Source organism: Lutjanus erythropterus, chromosome 3 (genome assembly GCF_056507025.1).
Source record: "Lutjanus erythropterus isolate fLutEry1 chromosome 3, fLutEry1.hap2, whole genome shotgun sequence".
Lineage (NCBI taxonomy): Eukaryota > Metazoa > Chordata > Actinopteri > Lutjaniformes > Lutjanidae > Lutjanus > Lutjanus erythropterus.
The window spans coordinates 11,160,487-11,184,838 of NC_139319.1; the positions used below are offsets into that span (position 1 = coordinate 11,160,487).

At 39.4% G+C, this 24,352-nt stretch overlaps 1 protein-coding gene across 3 annotated transcripts in view; it reads right to left on the reverse strand.

Moving 5' to 3' along the window:
• LOC146329712 (uncharacterized) overlaps positions 1-24,352 on the reverse strand; it is a 60,446-nt gene that overhangs the window by 13,877 nt on the left and 22,217 nt on the right. For 2 of the 3 annotated variants that reach the window (XM_084714980.1, XM_084714979.1), the window contains exons 4-14: positions 21,710-21,855; positions 21,367-21,462; positions 18,790-18,911; positions 17,486-17,594; positions 16,934-17,042; positions 16,311-16,405; positions 12,545-12,659; positions 9,276-9,374; positions 8,177-8,361; positions 5,880-5,961; positions 1,315-1,382 (exon numbers count right to left, since the gene is read on the reverse strand). In XM_084714980.1, coding sequence (XP_084571106.1) covers positions 1,315-1,382; positions 5,880-5,961; positions 8,177-8,361; positions 9,276-9,374; positions 12,545-12,659; positions 16,311-16,405; positions 16,934-17,042; positions 17,486-17,594; positions 18,790-18,911; positions 21,367-21,462; positions 21,710-21,855 — 1,226 coding nt within the window. Of the gene's footprint in view, positions 1-1,314; positions 1,383-5,879; positions 5,962-8,176; positions 8,362-9,275; positions 9,375-11,689; positions 11,978-12,544; positions 12,660-16,310; positions 16,406-16,933; positions 17,043-17,485; positions 17,595-18,789; positions 18,912-21,366; positions 21,463-21,709; positions 21,856-24,352 lie in introns of all 3 variants that reach the window. The other variant, XM_084714981.1, reaches the window with a different exon arrangement.

Here is a 24,352-nt window from a genome sequence, read left to right on the forward strand (position 1 = left end):
AAAGCAAGGGCATGACCTCCTAATGGTTTACCCTGATAATCTAACCCTAACCAATCACAACTCCTCATGCTTAATATAACCAATCCAGCCAATGAAGGCAACAAGTACCAGCCATTCAGAGGCAGGACAGGGGACGTCATGCCTTCACCGTCCTAGGGAAAAAAATGTATTGACTTTCAGCACACTACTGAATGACACCCATCATTGGTGATTTAGAAGTAGGTATATACAATGCCGACTAAAAAGAAAGGTAGTTGTACTCCATATACCAGCATATACCCTGTATTACACCATTGGCTACATCAAATCAAAGTGACTTTAAATTTTTCTCTACACACGGAGAAATTTGGGGGAGCTAACTGTTCTGAAACAACCCTGCAGTTAAAGGCCAACGCGCATTATATATACCTTATACCTTGGCGTGAACAGTTTTCTTTGGGAACTTTCTTTCTTTTCTACTAAAGGTAAAAAAAAAATAGGAAAAAAAATGTGTGATTATAAACTAAAAGTATAGGTTTCTTTTCTCTGGAAGGAGTTTGTCAGTTTCGTCACCACAAATAAGTTTCTGTTCACCCGTACTGTATGTTGCGGTGGTACAAATCTCAGTGGCAAAGATCTCAAACACCCTGGAAATGAAACTGAAACTAGCAGTGTGGCTTCACACCACCAGATGCCATTAAGGGTAAGTAGGAAAGAATGTTTTAGTAATTTGTGTTGATTCTAGGAAACCAGACTATAGGAAAACAGATTAGATTAGATTTAAACCAATGGAACTCGTGCTCTATTTTGTGAATGAACACATAGTCATAGAATGTTGGATGGGATCAACCAATCAGGAACACTACTGCTTCTGCTTCTATGACGGAACACTGCTGTCGCCTGGCAACCAGTAAATGCTTGATTCTAGAACACACACACACACAGAGAATTTAACCCTGAGTTTCACAGATCACACAGCGCTGCTGGCACGTTCTAGAGCAGAGCGGCAGCATGTGGGGGCCTGGTGTCTCAGTGTGGTGTGAGGACAGGGGGGGAGGGGTAGGGAGGTGGTGGAGGGACAGAAGGCAAGACAGCGACTGACTCCTCGGTGTGTCTGTCACTCTGCCTGTCTCCATGGTGACACACTCGCATGCCCATCCGCAGGGTGTCGTCTGTTCAGGTGCAACGCGACCACCCCGGCAGATACCTCCCCGCGTCCACTGAACCCACCCGCGTGGACGTCTTTCTCTCAAACCAAAGCGCTGGTTGAGAAGAAACGGGATCAAAAGAAAGAGGAGGCCCCAGAGTGAAGCAATCTGCCATCCAAAAACTCACTTTCCCATCATCTTCCTCTGCCTTCCGCTCAAACGACCGCTGTTCATGAACCGTAACACTGGAGGAGCCTTGGGTTGCAGGTGAAAAGGGCGAGGCAAGAGAAAGAAAAAGAAGGAAAAAGAATGAAATATATTATTTTTAGCAGCACAGGACCATTTTTGTTATTCAGCTTTTTCTATTTTAATTGCCTTTTTACATAAAATTTAATTTATTTTTTTAGGTCATTTTAGGTCATTTTACTTGCATGGTTTATACTGTGTTTAGTTTTTATGACTTTTAATTTATTTCTTTTTACTTTAAAATGTGTTTTTTATATATTATAAAGCACCATAACTGTGTTTGGAAAGGTCAAACTACTTATTTATAAAATGTTTGTCTTGGCAGTGCTAGTTTCTGAATCCTGGAGTTTATTAATAATTTTCTAGCACAGTTTATTTAGTTTATTTATTATCATACATAGCAGAATGAGTGGATGGAGTTTTATGAGAAAATAATCCTAATTCTCACTTATTTTATGACCTCAGTAAACTATTTCCTGATGAGTTTATAGCCTCAATTGTTAGTATCAAGTCTTCTTCAATACAGCACGATGTTCATTTGGTAAATTATGGTCCAGTTTAGAATAAAACAGACGATACAGCAGAGTATGCTTTAGGGGGGAACTAGCGCGTTATTGACAGGTCATTCTCAGAGAGTCCATCCAGTGCAACACATACTGCTCACGAATCTCAGATCAAATTGTCAAATTAGACTGTGCTGATCCAAACTTGCCTATTTCTTGCTTAAAATGTTTTTAGAAACATATCCTACTGTACTGTTTAGCTGTAATATGAAAAAGATCGGGACCAGGTGGCCGCCATTTTAGGTCCAGTATTGAACAGAGCCTGAAGAAACTCAAATCAAACTGTTAAACTGGGCAGTGTTGATTAAATATGGACCAAGATTCTGTTGTCTATTTCTCATTATTATCTCCTGATCAATGCACAAGCTGAAACCAAGCACTGCCCAACTCGCAGTATGTCACCAACCTGCTCCACCCTCTCATCAATACTGTGCATGGTCAGGTTGCAAAAAAAAAAACAAGATGGTGAGCCCCATAACGGCAAACTAAAGGCTTCAAAACGACAGCCCACAAACTGATTGGTGACATCAATGTGGCTCCGTCCACTCATTAGTCTACTGTCTGTGTTTGCAACTGATGATTACAAAATAACATGTAATTATTTAGTAATCATAGTAAAAACAGACCAAAAAACCTATTCCTAATTTAGGAAATGCAAGAGGTTTGTTTGGTGTTTTCATTCAGTTATGAGTTATTTCTGAGAAGAACATTTTCTAATAAATTCTTCTTCTTCTTCTTCTTCTGAAATCTTACGAAATTGTGGAACCTGAAAATGAAAATTCAACCTTGTTCCTTAATTGTTTATTTCTTAGAACGCTGCAAAGTCAGGAAATGGTGTTATGTAGCAATGAAGTGCAGTCTTTGAAAGTGAGAAGCAGTGAAAAAAAAAATCAGATCATGTCTATGTGGTTCTTCATAATAATTTTGGTAACGGCCTTCATGCTTGGCTGCCTTTGTGGTGTTGTTTTAGCACCACACTTCCCACATATCACTTAAACCAGCAGAATGACAGCAGATTAAAATATGCTAATTTATATGCTTCTTCCAAAGTGCAATGATTAAATCGACTACAACCACAAGCACGTTGCCTAAATTTAAGAGGGATGCCTAAGACACCATATAAATGTCTACACAATACACTGAATGTGTGTAAAAATATGTTCTACATGTTTTATAGCTACAGTACTACTTTCCATAGCCTGAAGCAAATACTCAGCTGCTAACAGTAAAGTAAACTTGTAAATGTGTTGCCAGGAATGAATTTAATGAGTTACAAGTTGGAGCTGATCCAATATAAACACTAATAAAGTCATTTAGTGTAGGCAATACATGAAACATCAATTAACATCAATTGGAGCGTGTCCCGTGATTTTTAGGAGATCCTCTGGAGTTTTATGCAGCTTGTTAGGTGTTTTTTGATATGCCTGTCTCTTCTTTTCATATTTCTTTTCTTTGAATGTAACACTTAAGTATTTGGATATTTGCGGTCTCTCTCCTCCGCTACGGCAGTGACTCCTGCCCAGTCAAATTACACAGCAGCCACAGCGTAAATCCCCGAGAACCAAAAAGGATTTATCTAAGAAAGAGCAATCTGTCCCCGGCTGTTAAGAACAGCTTTTATAAATAAAGCATAACTTAAATTACTGTTGTACAAGGACGGGGGTGGGAAACGCTGCTCGTCTCTGATACGAGCAGACAGGTGGTCTTTAGAGGGCCAGGTTGACTTAAAAGTGAAATGAAGAAAAAATGATTCATAAATGCAGTAATCCAAACAGGCCCAGGCGCATCTGTACCGCTGAACATCACCTTGATCTTCTCTAATTGTTTTTACTCTCTTTACTACAGACAGAATCACTGGTATAAGTGTCGTTTGATCGGCAAGTGATCAATTAGCAGCACACAGCAGCAAAACATGCTTTTAACTTCAATGAAAAATGACACAAATAAAATCTTTTTGTGCAGTGGGCTAACAGAGAGTCACTGCAGGATCCTTCACAGATTGCAGCTCACACCCCAATCCCTTAATACTTTCTATCCTGGGATCTCTCCCTCTCTGTGTCAAGCGCAAGACAGAAGTTGGATCTGACATATACTGCTTTTGGCACCGCGCTCTGATATTTGATTTCTGGGAATAGTCTCAGAGGAACTCTCTCTCTCTCTTTTTTTTTTTTATAAGGAAATACAAATGAAACCTGGTTCGTTTCTGCTGAATCTTTCAGGCGAAGGAGTCTTTTTGAATTGTGTCCAGCAAAAACTTTTGACCAAGCTTCTCCTGTAGATGAGAGCAGCCTTTCCAGGTACTTTGCCCTTTTTGGATGAAAGCAGCCCCTCTAATCTGACTGGCAGTAAATGCAATTTCTGATTTAATAGCGGAGCATTGCTTTTTATCTATTAGGCGCCAAAATCCTACGTCCGGTCCAGCAAATGTTATGTTGTTGCAGGTCAGAAATTAGTGTTGTTATACAGAGAAGAATAAAGAAATAGGAGTTGATGAGTGTCCTTTCAGTCTGCCTCCATCAAAGAAAAAAACCTGACAACTTAGTGAATCTCCAGGTGATGTATTTCTGACATTATGACACTTTCTTTTCCTCCTAATTAGTTTATTTTCTTATCCATCTTGATTTACCAAGGCCTAATTATAAAGTGATTGGGCTGCCAAAAGACACTTCATTTTGCTGTTTTGGTAATCTGTCTTTGCTGTGAACTAATTAAATCTGTCGAAAAAAAACGAAACTGCTGTCTCTGTTTTGATGGCTGACGGACTTTTGGACTTCTATAGCAAATTTATGCCGAACTTTAGGCCTACGTCTATATTACTTTATGATGTTTACAAAGTTCATTATTAGACGGTAGGTTGGCTCAATTTATGTGAATTATTTATGTTAAATTACCCTCTGCTCTCTGCGGTCTTTCAAGTGGACAAACTGCTTAACCAAACTCTATTATAAAAGCAGACAATTTATGGTAGGGGCATATTTTTTCACAGTAAAAACCTTACTTATATCATCACTAAGACTCTTTTACGATTCTCTTAAATCTACAGGAACAATCAGCACACATGTCATATACTCAATAACATCATTTACTAACCTGTGATGAAGTGTTCGTCACAAACGTTCAGGTACTGACTAACCATGTCCCTCAGTTAACTATTTTCATCCTCCCTGCAGATGGCCTGAAGCCATAGATCACCTCTTTTACTGTCATTCACTCTTTGGAGAAGTACAAGAAAATCATAAACTGGGTTAATTTTATTGTTTGACGTGCAAAATGTGAAGCAGCAACTTTTAAGCATGGTGCCACTAGATTTTTCAATTTGGCGGCAGCACTTCATCAGCACTTGTTTTCACCCAAACGAGGACTCGGTACTTCTCAAGACAGGGACGTGACTTATGCCGGCTCTTGTGAATTAGCAAGAAGACGCATTTTATTTCAGTTGATTAAGCCCAGGCCTGCTGTTAACCAGTGGTATGGAGAAAACTTTTAAGTTTTGCAGATAGAGCGCTTGAGTTTAGTCTTGAAAGGGAATGAGAGGGTTTTTGATAAGTTGCAGGCGCCTTTTCTAAACAACAAATTACATAGCAGAGTTAGTACACAGGGGGCATTGCACTGCGGACTGGCATCCGTCCAGTGTCCCCATGAATGTGTCTAATGATCTCTCCTGGGTATTTTACTGAGTCTGATCTGTGTCGTGTAATGCATCCAAGCTCTGAGGATCTCTGAATAATGTCCTCTCATGTAATTATGTAATGTGTGTGTATGTTCTTTGTTTCTTTCCCATCCCTTAGGGTCTGTGATCTTGCTGTCATGTATGTTTTGTGTTTCATTCTCTTCTTGAAAATGCAATAAAATATTGTGTTAAAAAATGCCAGAAATTATCAGTTGAAGTAAGGCTGAAGATGCTTCTTTTATGTTGTGTGTGGGTGAGTTTGTGTGCGCTTACTCGCTGACTGCTCAACAGACTGCGACTGCTCCAAGAGATGCTCCTTGGCTTTTACCGACTGGGACAGCACGGTGGCCAGGAGCTAAAACACAAAAACACAGACAAATACGCTCATATACACACACACACGGGCAAACACACACGCACACTCACAAAATGAAACATTTACTCAAGCATAATCATTCAGATCCCAGAGGCGTCTTGTGACTCAGCTCGGTGGATTTTAGTGCACATATAAGGCAGATTCTGGCTTATGACCCTGAATTTCCTGCAGTTTACCAATACAGCAGGAATCCTAGAATAAACACTTCTTAAAATAGATATCTGATGTCCCTCCAGCATAATATGGGAACACCATCCAATTTGGCTAACTGCTAATTGAGTATTTTTAAGGTACTACCTAAAAATAGCATAGAAATCATAGAAGAAAAAAATCTACACCATGCACAGACAATAAAATACATTAAAGACACTCCACTATTTTGACTCTAGTTGTAAACTTTGTGTTGTTGTGGGGGACAAACAGATATTGATCATCTGTTTCCTTAAAAATACTTATGATACAAATAACATGCATGACACAGGTAAGCTTTCTTTTTAATATGTCTCTATGGTGCACTAAAGAGGCAACTTCTTTCATTTTTCAACTATGACCCTATTTTTTCCATGTTTTTGTGTCTAAGTGATTGAAGAAAACCACAATTTTTAAAACTTGTCCAGTATTTTGTGAGACTGCTGCTGCTGTCAGCTGTGAAATGGGGTGCAATGTAATTCTTATGGACAAATGCGAACTGTCCACTAAAAGTGTTTGTCTTTGCCACTGACAGGCTCAGATTGTTATTTTAAGTGTCTGGCAACACTATTGAAAGGATCCTTACCTTTTTTAAAGAGTAAAATCTTTTTTGTTTAACCAGAAACAGCTGTTATATCGCTCTCGTCAAAGCCACCAGACTCTATTTACAGAAACAGTAATTTTCTCATCATAAAACACACTTGATTTTCACTTGACAGAAACAGAATGAAACTCTTTAAAACTCTTTAAAAGTGTCTTGGTTTGTCTTTCCACTGATGCAGCAATTCACAGAGGAGCAAGTGGGAGGTCGGACATCGGAGAAACAGCGCATAGAGCCGGAAACTTTCCACATCCGAATGTTTATTTCAACCAAACCAGTTGTTTGTGACTGCAGTGGAAAGTAAAACAATTGTGATCTCATTTATATATAGATTAGATCTCTTTTCTAAATGACAATGATTCATTCGCTCCTACAGGAAAAACAAACCAAATCACAAAATCCCAGCTGCCAGTTACACAGTGCATCTCTAATCTATTTTTTTTTTTATGTTCAGCAGCATTTAAGTTAATCGTTTTAAGAGCTCTAAAGAGAGGAAAAGAGACAGATTTTTTTCTATATAGGTTTAGGTCTAGCACTTTGATATATGGTATGTCGTCTGTTTAAAGCTCTGTCTAGACAGAAAGTGTCTCAGGGGTATTTTTTTACTTGAGCGTCTAAGACTGCAATAACTCTTTTGTTTCTGTCAAGTTTGAATTAAGTGTGTCTTACAGTGATAAAGTGACCTGTAAATGGAGTCTGGTGAGTTTGTGAATGCAATAAATCGTCTGTTTCTGGTTAAACAAAAAGGACCTTACTCTTTGAAAAGAGGTCTTTCTATGCGGCGATCCTTGACAGGCACTTATACTAACAATCTGAGCCTGTCAGTGGCAAAAAGAGCAATTACCCATGAGGACGCAGGCCATTTTCACTTACTTTCACTTACTTAAAACATACCAATACTAAATACAACAGTGTAAAGTTACAAAAATTACAATACAATTCTGTGTAGCTGACGCCGAGCCAATCACACTTGAGTTTCTAGAGAAGGACAACTCACTGCTGTTGCATATATTATCATTCTACCAAAATATGCTGTTCATACACCTGTGCTGACATTGACGCATAATTTTGAGAGATGGTTACACAATCTAACATAGTTAAACTACCACAAGTTAGAGAACGTGAAATGCAAAAAGATATTGTGGACAGATACATTCAGATTTTACTGTGTGATTGACATGAGGCCACCATCTTAATGCACCTGTTGAAGAAAAGTGATGCTGATCTCTCCAGCGGAAGAACATACAGTGCAGGAAACAGAATTGTGGTTAACTTGGTAAGTAGTGTTATGTTTGTTTCCTGGAAATGTTCTGCTGCTTCCCATAAATGACGTGCTTGTTGTTCTGTGAAGATCCAGCAGCAACGTGCACATGCACGCAAATCAAAACACAAGGAGCGTCTTACCTTGACTCCCTCAGCTTGTGCGTGCAGGCCGGGAGCGTTAAGGCCGTGTGTGTTGACTCCAGGTGTGTTTGCCGGGTGTGGACTGGGCGCAGGGGTGGTCAGAACATGTGTGTTTCCAGAACCCTGCAAGCTGCTTGAGGACCGAACGCTGCCAAGGCTGCCCACGCTGCCACTGCGCTCGCCACCTCCACACACAAACACACACATGACAGCCGTATTATACATAGATGACATTCCTCAAATACACAGTTTTACATCAGGGGTGGACTTTACTGGATTTTTGCTGATATCCAATATTTTCTCATTTTTATTTCCCAGCTAATTTTGGCTGATGGCATTACAGTAAGGGGACAAAATATATAGTAATTTACAAAAATGCACATGAATAACATTTCAATGAGGAATTATAAATGAGGGGGATGATAAAAAGTATTTTTATATTAGCTGGTGCATTTATTGAAAAAGTTCCTTGTGACAATTCGCTGGTAGTGAATTGGTGAGACAGGATGAAACGAGTGGTTGGTGAACAAGTTTCAGCACGTCTTTTTTCGCACAGAGCATAGCAGGCGGTAAGCTTAACGAACCAAGACTAAAAGTCATCACAAACCACAAAACTAACTGTGATGGAGGCAGAGAAGAGTGATAGAAATGGAGCACAGGTGACACTCAGTCAGCCAGTTCACCAGGCCGCATCAGAGCGCACGGGTCACATTAGCTCGTTTCTTTGTGCTTGTTTTTGACACTGACAGGCTCAGATTGTCTCATTGGTGATGGCCTAATAGCAGATGGTGACTAAATACAATTATTTTGCAAATATACGTACACATTCACTGGGCAATATAAGAAAAAAAGTAACTTTGCTATCAGTTTTGGATACTTCAAAAAAAAAAAACACACTGCAGACATGCTCATGTTACATGCACATAATTAAAGCACCATCTTATCAACCTGTTATATCAGCGGAAATGTTCCTTTCGGACTGACACAGATATTTCATTTTCTTAATCGTCCGATGCCGATGCCGTGCTGATATTATCCCTCACTTCATGCCTATTTCGCGTCGCTTCATTGTTAGCTGAAAACACACTTGTGAGTTTACCTGCCAGCGGTTTGCGTAGCACCCAGATGTCCTCAGTGGTGCTGCTCTGCTGTCCCAGAGTTGGAGAGCCTTGAGGACTTGGCTCTGCAGTCCGTGAACCTGTCACACACACACACACACACACACACACACACACACACACACACACAAAAACACACACATTTGTTACTGCTGCTATTATTGTCTATTTTTGAAGAAAGCTCTTACAGCTAAAAATGCAGTAACTAATCAACAGTTACACAGATCCATACGACAATGTGGTTATATAGATTATAATAGTATATATACTGTATATAGCATATCTGTTATACAGTATATATAGAATATAAATGTGTTAATCTCTTCAATGAACGTTATCAAACACTCAGGCTCACAAACACGCACTCACTCACCTGCACATTCATAAACACCTGTAAGTGTTAATCATTTTGAGACTCGTAAACCCCCCACAGACCTTTAGGCAGGCTCATCATTGTGTGTTTGTCTGCACAATGTCAATAAGCACTAAGACACAAATACTTTATTTTAAATAAAACATCCTGTGATTCAAGCTAAACAAACATTTGTCAAAGCAGCCATTTTGATAGAAATAGCAGAGTAAACACAGGTGTCACCAATGATGCTAATTAAGGTCCTGTCTCATTTAGTGTATCAGAGCCTTTCCAGTGAGTCAACATGCACAACAGACTTTAATTAGTATCACTGCTAACACCTGTGTTTACTTTTTTAATCAGAATGGCTGCTGTGAAAAATAACTATAATAGAGTGTATACAAAATGATGAAAATGCCTCTCAGTTTTCTATAACGTGTACAGAGTGTAAAGCGCTATAAAAATGGTGCCTTAAATTTGAATATTCCAGTTATTGGGTCAGTTCACTCAAATTACAAAAAAGCTTTTCCAGTGAATAGAAGCCACGATGTTTTATAAGTAATTAAGATAATCCATAGACCTGAGGTTAAAAAAAAAAATCAAAATAGCAATACAACACTGGGAACAAGTGGGAACATAAAGCTTTTTGTTATTGGTGTGAACTGATCCTTTAAAGGGATAGTTCAGATTATAAAGTTGGGTTGCATGAGGCACTTATCCATAATCAGTGTGTTACATACAGAAGATCTTGATCTGCACGCCATGGATGCTAACCAATGTGCTGCTGTGTGACTTCAGAGTTTTGAAAGTTTAGTTCTGATTCACTGAAGTCACACAATAACACAATCAAACTCACAGATTGAGGCAGCGGTGGACCAACAACTCCTGTGTTCTGCAAGATAAAATGACTGATTTTTGTCGATGGAGTCTGGCGGCTTCAGAGAGACCGATATTTGACTTACATGATTTCAGTTTCCTGTCAGAACAGGCTGTCTGACAGAAAAGTAAAGTGGTAAAAATCTTCTAAATGTAGTGTACACTTAAACTGATATTGATTTTTTTAGGTGGCCCTGTCCACAGCAGTACATTGCATAGCTTCCCACACTGGTACTCCTGCCACTTCCCCCAACTGGGGGGGTGCTGACCGCCATCTACTCAGTCCCTCCAAGATGCTGCAATTGCTCATTAACACAAATTCAATCAGTTCCCCTGAATTCTGCACGACCTTGCAATTTTGTCCAATCACTCCAACTTTTTTGCAAATCTGACCAGTCATTCAAGCTTCCTGCAAGTTCCACCAATCATACCAGTCCACTGCACAAATGTCATGCACATATGTCTCAATGAACTAACTCAGTGGGTTTCTTTTATGTTGTCACAGGTACTGAAAAGACCATGATGTTTGTCATTGTTATTGACATTATCAATGCCCTGAGCACTTTGTGGACCAACCCCCCCCCTCCCACCCCCCCCCAGCTGTACTTATTCTTTTATAAACAAGGATTATTTTGTTAGAATTCAGAGCACTCAGAACAGAGTGCATTTTTATTCTCCCTGGAACAAGGTGCCTTCAATTGTTAATAACTTTTACAAAAAAAACCTCCAAAAACTTTTTTTTTTGCTATTTTCATTTGCTTCCTCAATTACAATGCAAAAAACGCCTAAAAGCATTGCAACATGCATCATAACTCTTTAAAAGCTGCTGTGGAATCAGGCATTTTAGGCAGCAACAATCCCAAAAAACAGCCTGCGAAATCCTGGCATCTACTGTAGGTAATACACTGACTATGGATAAATACCTCATGCAGTCCAACTTCAAATAATCTGACCTGTCCCTTTTAAATATATTCAATTAAATACATACTTAATATACATTTACACACACCCACACACACCCACACACACACACATATATATAATATATATGTAGCTGCGGTGAAGTGTTGGAACAAGCAGACAGATAATATTTTCTATATGTGGTCTTCAAAAAGTGTGAAAGGATTCTTATCTGTCATTTAGTAGTAGTGATTCTACAGTATGTACCTGTCTGACTCTGCTGCTCCTGAGAAGTGGAGAGAGGAGGAAGAGGAGGAGGAGGAGGAGTGGACAGAGGAGGAGTAGACAGAGAAGGAGGAGAGATGGGAAGCGGAACGTACCCAAAGGAGGAGAACCGAGGGAGGGACTGTGTGTTGGGGTGAGGGGGTGGAGGGGGAGGCAGATGCAGGGGGAGGACTTTGGAGGGGGGGTATGAGTGTCCGTTGACCGAGGCAATGGGACAGGGGTTGGGCCTGCGGAGCAGGAGGGTGTGGCACTGCTGGGAGGGGGAGTGACCTGGACACGAGCCAGGAGGAGGGAGGTGCAAAACAACAACAACAACACAACAACAACAACTGATCAGTCAACTTGAAACAAAACAAATCTAATCAGATCTGAAAATGTGTAAAATAATAACTGATTAAAATCAAAATATGAGAAAAGAATACATCCATATATCCACAGGGAATATATCTCTATAAATTAAAATATAATATCACTACATCAATACAACACACAAACGATATGAACAAAAGCATCACAGTCTAGAGCAGGCTGGGTAAATGGGTTTATCAGTCAGGGAGGGTGACAGGAGGAGCAGAGATATAGAGGAGGAGGGGAGGGAGGAGGGTTGACAGCCAATAGAGGACAGTATTGATTAATGGAGATGATTGACAGGTTGGGAAACACGGATGGGCTGCCTAAAGAGGCCAATGATGCTGCAGCTAACTAATGATCAGCTATAGCTACAGAACAGCTGCTGAATGCAAAAGCACTCACACTCTCCCACCCACCCACCCACACACACACACACACACACACACACACACACACACACACAGCTGTGATGATGTGGGTGGTCACCTGCCCTCTTGATGACTTCCACCATGTTGGAGGGGAAGTAGCCCACACGGTCATTTCCTGTGCGGTTGTCGTGAATACAGCCTTTCCACCGGCCATCAGAGTGCTGCTCCAAAACCTGTCAGCACACACACACACACACACACACACACACACACACACACACACACACACAGTTTACAAAGATAAGATTATAACCTGTTTACACTTTCAAAATAATACCTGCACTGAGACACAACCAGCTAAACACAAATCCATCATTAAAGGGCTTTTCACACCACACAGCCCAGAGCTGAAAGTATTAGATCTGATCATTGTACCACTTTAGCTGCATCTCTTGTTTTAAATGATATTATACGTGCTTGTGACAACGCACAGCACTGTGCTGCCTTGTTCACAGACCTGTCTACAGCCTTTGATACAGTTGACCATTCACTTTTAGTACACAGATCAACCTGCCAGCAGTTTACAAGCCATCTTGCAGAAAGAACCCAATATAATGTTGCCGAGTCTATTCACTCCACCATTTTGAAGGTCACTAAAGGTATGACAGGGTTCAGTTTTAGGCCCTTTATATTTTTACCTTGTATATTAATAGCATTGCTTCTTTTGATAATGAATGTAAAGTGTCTTTTTATGCCGATGATACTATGCTTCATCAGTCTGCTTCTAAATTGAGGGGAGCCTGATCTACTTTGCAGATAAGTCTTGAGTCAATCCAGTGCTTACTTCTAGAGATTTAACTTGTCTTAGATGGACCAAAAAACAAAATAAATTCAATTTTCTACATCCTGCTTTTTGGGGGACTGCAATATTTGCACTTTCGATGGTTCTGCAATTGAAAGAGTGTCCTCCTTATGTACCCTGGGGTATTTATTCATGAAATGCTCTCCTTTAAACTTCATGTTGATGAAACTAGAACGTGGTTAGCGCAGTTACTTTGCTGCCTGTCTTTGACTATGATGACACTATTTATATGCACGCTGTCTCTACCACTTTGAAACAACTTGATACTGTTTATCACTCAACACTTTGTTTGTTTGATTACTGGTGATCATTTGTGAACACATAATTGTTATGTTTACATGGCAGTGGGTGTTTGCTGTTGTGTGCTTAGAGCCTGCAATAAACTTCAGGAGATGAAGTTACATGAGTTTGATGTTGAGGTCTGTGAATGTTTTATATAGTTTTTCACATAATGTCTTTAAACATGAATTATTGATTGATTAATTTTTTGCGATTGATGGTGGGTGTTTTGTATTCAGGTTGATGTTTTATTTTTTTTATAATTTATTATTTTTTACTGTTTTATGATTATAAATTTATTGTATATAACCAGTACACCACTGAAAATGAGACCTCAGTCTCAGCGGGCTTCCCTAGCAAAATGAAAGGTTACACCTTATATCTAATTAACACCTTAGTGAAGTGTTAACAGTCATTAGTGAACACCTGTGGCAACATCTAGTCAATAGCAACCAGCCACATAAACAGGTAGTCACTTTTGCGTCATGAGCTGCAACTTAGCTGCAAAAACTACAGTTTCAAGGGAACATGCAAACTAATTTTCAACAGAAAAGTCTGTTTTTACACACACTGTTTTGATGGAAAAATCACATGTATTTATATCATATCCCAACAAAAATCTTTATGATTATGTTCACGGCACAAAAAAGTGTGTAGCTTTTCTTTAAAAATGTTAACGATTAAGCTAACCTATCTGACGCTAACATCATTTGCAAACACCTTAACATAGCAGTTAGAGAAGTTTATTAGTGGATAGCCCCTTGAGATGATCCATCTCGTTTTAGAGGGGGTCGAACACAAAACATACAATATGATACACAGTCACATACAACATACAGACATAAGGTTCTCACTTACCAACCCACCCACGCATCATTCCCATAAACCCCCCACACCCAAAATATACAAACATAAAAAAACAGAAAAATAATTGGGAAGTAGATACCACAGTACATATGATGCCAGAGTAATAATAATAATATTAATGGTAATAATACCGTTCGGTGCTCGGGCCCTAATGAAGATAATACACGGAAGACCAAAGAGGAAAAGCCATTCAGCATTAGAGGGGCAGGAACACATTACCATTAAAAGCAGCAGGATGATGTTTTCAACAAGAGTAATAATGAGTTCTTAAAGAGGTGCAATGAGTTAATTGTTCTTATGTTAGTGGGAAGATTGTTCCAGTCAGAAGGAGCTTTGTATCTAAAAGCTCGTCTGCCAATTTCTTTATTAGTTTTGGGAACAAGAAGGAAATGCTGCTGAGTGTGTCTGAGAGGATATGAGGAAATGTATGGTATTAAATAATGTTTTAGATAAGACGGACAGTTAAAATTAATGCATTTGAAAATGCACTGAAGCCAGTGGTAATGTCTTCTTTCATTGAGGGGTAACCAGTTCAGAGTTTCATAAATGGAGCAGTGATGCGTTTGATAAGGACAGTTTAAAATAAATCTACAGAGATTATTGTAGATAACACTGAGGGGTTGAAGGTGTGTGTCAAAAGTGTTCTGATAAACAACATCAGCATAATCTAATATGGACAATAACAACTAAGTGACGATTCTATTCCTCACCTGGAAATTAAAACAATTAGAATACTTGAATTACAACTTAATTTGTTTGTAATGTACTCGGTGTGTTGTTTAAAAGGTAGCATAGGATCTATCCAGAGACCCAGGAATTTGGAAGAAGACACCTGTTCGAGTAAAGATCCATCACTGAAACAAATAGTCAGATCTGAAGTATTACCAAGACCTTGTCTGGTTCCAAACAACATACAGCAGGATTTCTTTTTGTTCAGTAGTAGTTTGTTGTGGGTGTGAACCATTTCTTAACAGAGGCAAACTCAAACACTGAAGGGATCTTTCAAGCACAGCTCTGTTAACACTAGATGTGTAAATTACAGTATCGTCAGCATATAAGTGTATTTGACCATCAGCGCAAACTTTTGGAAAGTCATTAATAAAAAATGGAGAAAAGTAATGGACCTAAGGATGAACCCTGTGGTAGTCCGAGTAAATAATCAATAATGTATTCCGAGACACCAATGCAGTAGAGTTTGTCAAGAAGTAGATAATGATCAGAAATATCAACCACTTGGTTAGGTAAAAAAAAAAAAACTGCACCAGTAAGTTCGCCTTCTTCAGAAGTAGTAAACACATCATTAGTAAATTTTAAGCTGAAGTTGTGGAGAAGTTGGGTCTGAAACCAGATTGGCATGGAGATAAAATAGTATAGTCAGTAACACAGTGTGATAATTGATTAATTTAGATTAATGAATTTAGAATTTCTCAAAAAAGAAAAAAGTTATGGGGTTAATAATAGGAATTGGACGGTCATTCTTGATATCATGGGGGTTGGCTACATAGCACAACTTTCTGTTTTTTAGTACTAATCCTTATGTAAGAACTACTTTATTTGGTGCAATTCCACATTAAATAAGTGATGCCTTAATCTCCACTTAGCTGTATCATAACAAGGCAAATTTGAATTTATGAAGAACTGGTGCAACTGGCTCATAAGTGAAAGTTATACTCTCACTAAGTGTTAAAAACAGTGCCTGTATCGCTATGTACATATAAATATTATAATTAATGGTATTGCACATTTTCTTCCTTGACTAATGAATTTCAGTAGGGGGACATACAGCACTATGATACCAGGTTGAGAGATTTAATCTATTATTATTATTATTATTATTGTTATTATTATTATTATTATTATTATTAGGTCTGTGTACCGTGATGATGTCTCCAGCTTTGATGTTGAGGCTGGTCAGGTCGTAGTTGTTGCAGTAATCCTTCAGTGCACGCACCTGCATCGCAGCCGAAGCATCTGCGAGACAAGAGTTTGGTAGTGGACAAGAGCACAGCAGAGACTTTCAGGTAGTTGGAAAAAAACAGAGCAGAGAGGAGGAGGAGGAGGGAGCAGAAGACGATGAAGAGGTACACCGGTGGGGTGGAGTGCACGCACTGTTTGCGTCTCTGATGCTGTTGAACGTGCTGTATTTTCACATCCATGTTATTTATCAATTGCTAGAATATAGAATAAAGAAATTATTTGTGTTTGACAAACTATTTGATGGTAATAGGAGTGTGAAAACATGACTATAGGAAATTAACCGCTTTTAATAATATGGAAGCCCCTTGTAATGAGAAAAGGTTCCTGTAAAAATCAAAATAAATAAAAATTCCTCATAATAACATCTTAGGATCTTAAAATAATGAGAAACAGAGAGGATTTTTGTTTTCTCAATGGCAGAAATTGGCTTTCATATATTTTTAAACATATACTGGTGACTTCAGCCTGAGTATTACTTGGTATTGGATTGTGACTAAGTGCTTTTGTAGTGTGTGTTTTCACCTCTCAGTAGCTGTTTGATCTCCCGGCTGGCCTGCGTGGTGGTGAATTGGTTAACGATGTCCAGGGCAGTTTGACTCAGAGTGTTTCTCACTCCTGCACTGATTCCACTCTGGATGAAAGTGGAGAGGAACAAAAATGACTAAAACTGCAAAGTAAAATCGTGCCAGACCGAGTTCATGACGGGAGATATTCTGTGCGTCCGGGGTCGGGCTGGCTGCGTGTACGTGCCTGCTGCTAACATTCGCTGTGCGTGCTGCCTCAGCAATAACATCAAAATTCATCTGAAGGTGACAAAAGGATTAAGAAAACAAAACAGAGCTGATCTGAATATTGCATGACAGGTAGGATGCTGGCCAGTCTGTTACAGTTTTATATAACAAGCTAACATATCCCACAGGCTTCATCACACAGCTCGGTGGGACGGATGCCAAGTGCTGAGGTGTAAACTTGTTCAGCTGAGGAGAGGGCTGCAGCTTTAACAACAGTTGCCTTTGTAAACGCATTAAACAGACAGACGGGCAGACAGTTAGAGAGACAGGCAGACGGACTTACATCCAGCAGCAGGCGTACTACCTCCGTCTTCCCACAGAGGGCTGCCTGATGTAGCGCTGTGCCAGACTCGGACTGTCTGTTGATATCTATGCCAGCCTGAATCAGCAACCTGCAGCACAAAATAATAATAATAACCTATAATTGCACAGCATCTGTCATAACTTCATTTAAAGATAGAATAAAAGAAATGGAAACAGAGCAACAACATCTGTAAATTTATAGATAGTGTAGAATTAAAAACCATCTTCATGAATGCAAGTCTGTAGAGGTGATTTAAAAGACTTAAAATGGACAAAAAACTATGTGGAGCTATGTACGTGCTTCAGACTGCAACAGATTTTTAGATCATAATTAACATAATTAGATTAGATGAGTACAAACAGAGGGACAGACTAACACAGGGCTCCGACACCTTTTCCAAAGTCACATTCAAGGACTTTTCAAGAGTTTTCCAGCAACTTACAGCTGCTGTAAATTACATATTCATGTGCATATACTTAAAATTATTATTTCACTTCTTCATCACATCAAACCTCATGTTATTGTGCTGTACATTTTACTATGTTTTAGTTTGTTTATTTGACCTCTTTGTTTTAGCTTTCTGTGGTCATACTGCCTCCTAGGAATCCTGCTCTTCTGCTTTGTCTGTTAAAGTACAGTTTTCAAAGGTGGTATGTAAATAAAGTTTTTATTATCATAAACAATAGTAAGAACCCTACAGAAGGATGACAAACTGGAGGAAACAAATCGTGTCACCTGTCCTTAAGTAGACTTGGCATCCTATACAACCTGGCTGAGGTAAGGTCCTACTTATCTTATTTCTTTACCTAAAAAAGCAAATTATTCAGAAAGGCACTGGTTTGTTATGAAAGCAGTGCAATTATAATTTCAAGAAGTTTCAAGAACTTTATCCTTTATACTTTATTAAGCACCTTTCAGACCTTGAAAACCAGTACAAACTACTAAACAGGTACCACAATTTAATCTTAAAATTAAATATGGAGCTCAATCCATATGTATGTTAAAGGGCCTTGAACATCATCTTCTGTATTTATATTGTTAGATGTACTTTATTATTCGTCTCTTGTCTTATTTCATGTTAAATGTATGTATTTTTGTTTCTTGTCCTAATGTGTGTTAGCTATGATTTTGCAAACTTGTTCTGACAAGTATTATTGTGTTATATACACACAATATATAATATTATAGAGATTGTTGAATTGAACTGCACTGAACTGAAGTGAGCAGGTGTGAAGACAGACACAGACTGAGAGAGGCAGACTGAAAGGACAAGTTTTTCAGACCGTATGACATCGATGTGTCCGTTCTTGGCGGCGAGATGCAGAGGTGACACTCCGTTGGGGTCGGAGGGTTTTGGCTCCAGCATGGCTGCACACATGTTGCTGCTGAGCAGGAGCTGGACCACCTTAAAAAACAGACACAGACACACAGCAGTTTGATGTAGAATATGGCGTCATTTCTATTAGCAGTGAACTCTGTAGACGTGCTTGTATGTATGAAGCTCCCACCGTGTGGAAACTTTTGCAAAACTTGATTTAAAATGACTAAATCTGGTCTCTCTGTGAATTCAAGGCATTGCTGCAGAAACTGTGTGCTCTCTCTTCTGGCTTCTACAGGAGTTTTTAAATTCTAACCAATTTTGAAATTGAGTTGCATCATATTACATAAGTAGAAACTTCACAGATGTTCCTCTCTCCAATCTCAAACACGCACACGCTGCAATGTTAAAAAAAAAGAATGCAATATCATGGGGAAGCATATGCCAACAAAACTTCAACAACAAGACGAGTCTGGATGAGAAAATGTTTGCGGAGACGAGGCCAACATGGATCGTTTATTCTTCAGCGAGAACTATGTGAGGACGAGGTGAGATTTTAATTGTCAGTTTTAGTATCTGTAAACATTACTAGGCTATGCTAGCTAATGTTAGCATCAACGGCTAGGATGTTAGCCGTTATTTGACAACACTGTCAGCTGCTCAGCTGTTCCCATCTCTGGACTGTCATTGGTTGATGTAATCATGCAGATTTTAACTTCTACATATTAAACTTGCTTTATAATTATCGAGGAGGCCCCGATGACTCTGCATGTAGGTCGGGGATTTTCTCCTTTGATTCTGTGATAAAAGAGCCTGAACCCAGCTTTAAGGTCTAAATCTATTAGCCTCATCAAGTTATTGATTTCACTGGTCAAACTTATTTTTGTGTCTTTTTGGACAGTGTACATTTCTCTGTCTGCAGCAGGTTTCTGTATTTATTTGTTTCTTCACTTTGCAGCGCTTTATTTCTAATTGCTATGAATGTGATGTCAAATTAACGGAGGAGTTTTCTTCATTTGCTTGTTTCTGTCTCTTTGCATGTGTAGCTGCATGCTAAGTTGTAATGTGTTGAGTTCTCAGAGACACGGCAAGTGAGGTTTTCTTGTCAAATGTTACAGCAGCTAAAAATGTAAACTTTCATATTGTGTTGATTTTGGACACCTCCGTGGACTTAAGTTTACACCACTATAAACACAAAATATGACATGAAAACTAATATTATCTTAAGAAAAATCTCTTGTGTCATTTTGGGGTTTTGAGTTCTTATCTTCCCTCTTCTTTCTAGTTTCACTTCCTGTCTTCCTGTCTCTTCTTACTCCTTTTCAAATCACTGACTGTTTTCACTTGTCACTGATAAGTTTCCCTCTGCGTTTAATCATGTGTCCGTTTTCCTTATTCTTGCAGACTGGATTTTGGATTTTTTGCCTTTGCCTTTTTTTGTGTTTGAGCAGCCACTTGAACTCGTAATCCCGCTACATATTTCTGTTTGATGTTAAACTCTTTGAACTGCAACTGCTCAACCTGAGTCTGCATTTTTGAGTTGGCACATCTTGTTTGTTTACCTGCTTGACACTTGTAACATCCTGCTTCTTTTTACATGGCTATTGTACTACTCACTGTAACTTTGCCCAGGAAAATGTTAAGATAAGCGCTTCCGGTCTGCATGGTATCATGTGATTCCAAGGAAATTCTGACCCAGTGCCAGTAATGGTCTTGTTTGCTTATGTAGGTCATATAGAGACCATCCATCCATCTTCAACTGCTTATCTGAAGCCGGGTCGTGGAGGTAACAGTTCTAGCAGGGGACTCCAGACATCCCTTTCCCCGGCTACATTAACCACCTCTGACCGGGGGGATCCTGAGGCGTTCCCAGGCCTGGGCAGAGATATAATCCCTCCACCTAGTCCTTAGTCTGCCCCACGGCCTTCTCCCTGCTGGACATGCGTGGAACATCTCCCTAGAGAGGCGACCAGGTAGCATCCTCACGAGATGCCCGAACCACCTCAACTGGCTCATTTCTACACAAAGGAGCAGCAGCGGCTCCACTCCGAGTAACTCCCAGATGACTGAGCTTCTCACCCTGTCCCTAAGGGAGATGTCAGCCACCATCCTGAGAAATCCCATTTTGGCCGCTTGTGTCCGCAATCTCATTCTTTCGGTCAAGACCCACCCTTCATGACCATAGGTGAGAGTAGGACCAAAGACCAGTAGCTCCAGAGCTTTGCCTCCGATACGTATCAGATCAGCCTCAGTCAGTGAGAGACACACCCCTACCTCCAGCTCATCTCACGCTCCATTGTCCCCTCACTCAAGAACAAGACCCCGAGATACCTGAACTTCCTCACTTGGGTTAAGGACTCATTCCCTACTCGGACCAGACAATCTACCAGTTTCCTGCTGATAGCCATAGCCAGTATAGAGACGTCAGTATTAAACTGAGACTGTTTCATAAGCAGTTAAAAACTCCATCTAGTATGTTTAAATACAATTAAATATGAATAAAAATGTATCTGTTCTTTGGTTTTCAGTCAAATCTACTCACTCCAACACGTCCAAATTCACAGGCGAGGTCCAGTGGTGTCTTCCCAGCTGAGTCTGAGATACACGGGTTGGACTGGTGCTGTAGCAACATCTCCGACTGTAACACACACGCGCGCACACACACACACACACACACACACACACACACACACACACACATACACACACACACACACACACACAAATCTTACTGGTGCCTCTGAATTTCCACGCTTATAACAACCACAAATAATGCATGCATCATCGGGCACACAAAACAGAAAAACACACACACACACACACAGCCACTGTACACACCAAAACACACAACAGCTACCACCTCCGGTGCACACAAACACAGTTACCCCATCATAGTGTCCATGCTGAGCTGATAGGTGGAGGGGGATCTGTCCTTCATCTGACTGCCCGTTGACTGATGAGCCTGCCTTCAGCAGCATTTTCATTGGCTCAGTCTTCCCCTGCCATGCAGCGTAATGCAGAGGACGCATCCCTACACAAAACACACACACACACACACACACACACACACACACACACACACACACACACACAAAAACACACAGCCAAAGGTGACAGCACAGTAAAACAGACACCACAAGCACATGCACACAGAGACACACAAAAAATGAGAGTATAAGGACACATGAATGCATGCAAATACACACACTGCTATTGTTATTTTTACAGACAGACCATTTTTTCTTAATCCATTTTACAGAATAAACACTAAGATCAATTATTAAACTGACTACGTTACTCAGTTATTCTTAATACACTGAGAACCAATTAAATCTTAAGTGTTGCTACTGAAATTGAAAATATAGATGGAGAGCTGAGCCAATTAGTCGAATGACAGAGTATTAATCTGCAACTATACTGATAATCAATTAATTAAAAATTTGAGAGCCGATACAACACAAGCAAGGATCCAGTCAGGAGAGAACAACATGAGTAAGTGCAATAAAGCAAAGCTAATAATTTGTTGTCCTTCTTGTTGTCGTCGTCTCCTTTTCAGACAAAGAAAACAAGGGACGGACCAATTACAGTTCTCATTTCACTATCCATGTTGGAAATGAATGAATGACCTTGTATGTTTTGAAGATAATTTAACTTCAATTTTAAGTTTGCACTTAAAGGAGAATATCAAGAGAAAGCTGCATTTTGAAGCTACATGCATCGCTAGAATTTAACATAAAATATTAGGCAAAATAATTTTGTTTGATATATTTGATTCCGATTTTTGTAAACTATACAACAGTATCACTGACACATAGCATCATGCATGTTTTGTCTTGTACTTTTTGCTGTGCTGTGCTCTGATTTAAATTTTAATTCTCTTTTTTATCATCAAAATGTCCTTTTTTAAACTCAGAAATATACTGAAATACTGCTGTTGCTCCTATTTTACTGGATTACCTAAAAAAATCTATAAAAAAAAAAAACAAAACAAATACAGCTAGTTCAAAAATGTTGCGGCCAGAGTCTTAATAACTATAACAAAGAAAATAGATCATATTACCCCTAAGTCACTGCACTGCCTGTATTTTTTTAGAGGAAGTTTTACTTGTTTATAAAGCTATGACTCTACATCTAATCTACATCAGAGACCTTCTTTCATTTTATGTTCCAGTCGAATCACAGAGGTCACAGTTTTTCTTTTAAATGTTCCTCATGTGTCTCATTAACAAAGATTGCCTTCCGTTTTTATGCCCCGACACTGAGGAACTCACTGCCTCCGGATATTAGAATGGCAAACTCTCTCTGTATTTTGAAAAGTAAAATAAAGGCCTATTTTTTAAATCTGGCTTTTAATTTTTAATTGGGAGTAATATTATTACCTTAGTTTTAAAAAATCAGTCATTGGTTTTCATATTATTTTTTGTTTCTTTTACTTCATTCTACTGACTTTAATTTAACAATTTTAAAAAATTATCTTAATCTTATTCTTTAAAAGTTTCTTTTTATTGATTTTTTTTCTTGTCTGTGTTGTTTTAACTTTGCTGGGAGAAGCACTTGGATGTGTATATAAAAGGTGCTATATAAATAAAACTGGGCTGAGTCAAGCTGAGGTTTGTTGTCCTGCCATCCCATCGGACCGTTTGTTTTTCCTGTGGTTTCCTTTTTGTCGATGTGCTCTCAAAGATGTTGTCGGTCAGCCATCTTTCATCTGCCTGAATCCATGTGAATGCAGCATAAACCAGCATAATATAAAGTATTTGGGGGTTTTAGATTGTTGTTTGTACAAAACAAGCATTTTTGGATGACAACAAGAGCCCTAAAAACTTGTGACGGCCATTTTTGCTATTTTGTGACCATCCATAAACCAAATGATGGATGGATTAATTAAGAAACAATCAGCAGATTAATTAATTAATGACAACGATCACTGGCTGCAGCCCTAATTTTGCACACGTCTGTAATATCTGTTTTACTGTAGCAACAGATTTAGGTGCAGTATCCCTCCTGGAAATGCAATGTTATTGTTGTTGACATGCTCGTGACCCTTTGTAGCTGTGGATGTATTGTTTCAGCAGCATTGTACTCAGGGGGCAGTGCTGACTAACAGCTTTTAGACAAGAGGCCAAAGCAAGAAATTCCCTGTAAGTGGCTGAACAAGACCTCAGAGAACTTTGCAGGAAACTGGACACTGCGGCCAACCCCTGGAGCTCTGCAGGAAATGCAAGAGTTCACCTGAGCAGAGCACCAAAAAAAAAAAAAATGCACCACTGAGTCATTATTACAGTGTGTGCCCCTAACCAAAAAGACATTAAACACCACTTTGTGGCAGTGGCTGCAAGGAGCAGTGAGCATGTTTCTCATGGCAGCAGCCCAAGACCCCCAGTCTTGATACCAGCGATGAGCCACATCGTCAAGCTGAATAAAAAAGGCCCTCCAGGTCTGGTTGGCATGAGGGAGTCCTGACTCAGAAGAGAGGCGCTGGCAAGATTAAGAGGCACAGCGGCTGTCGTAGTAACAGAAGCTGCAGT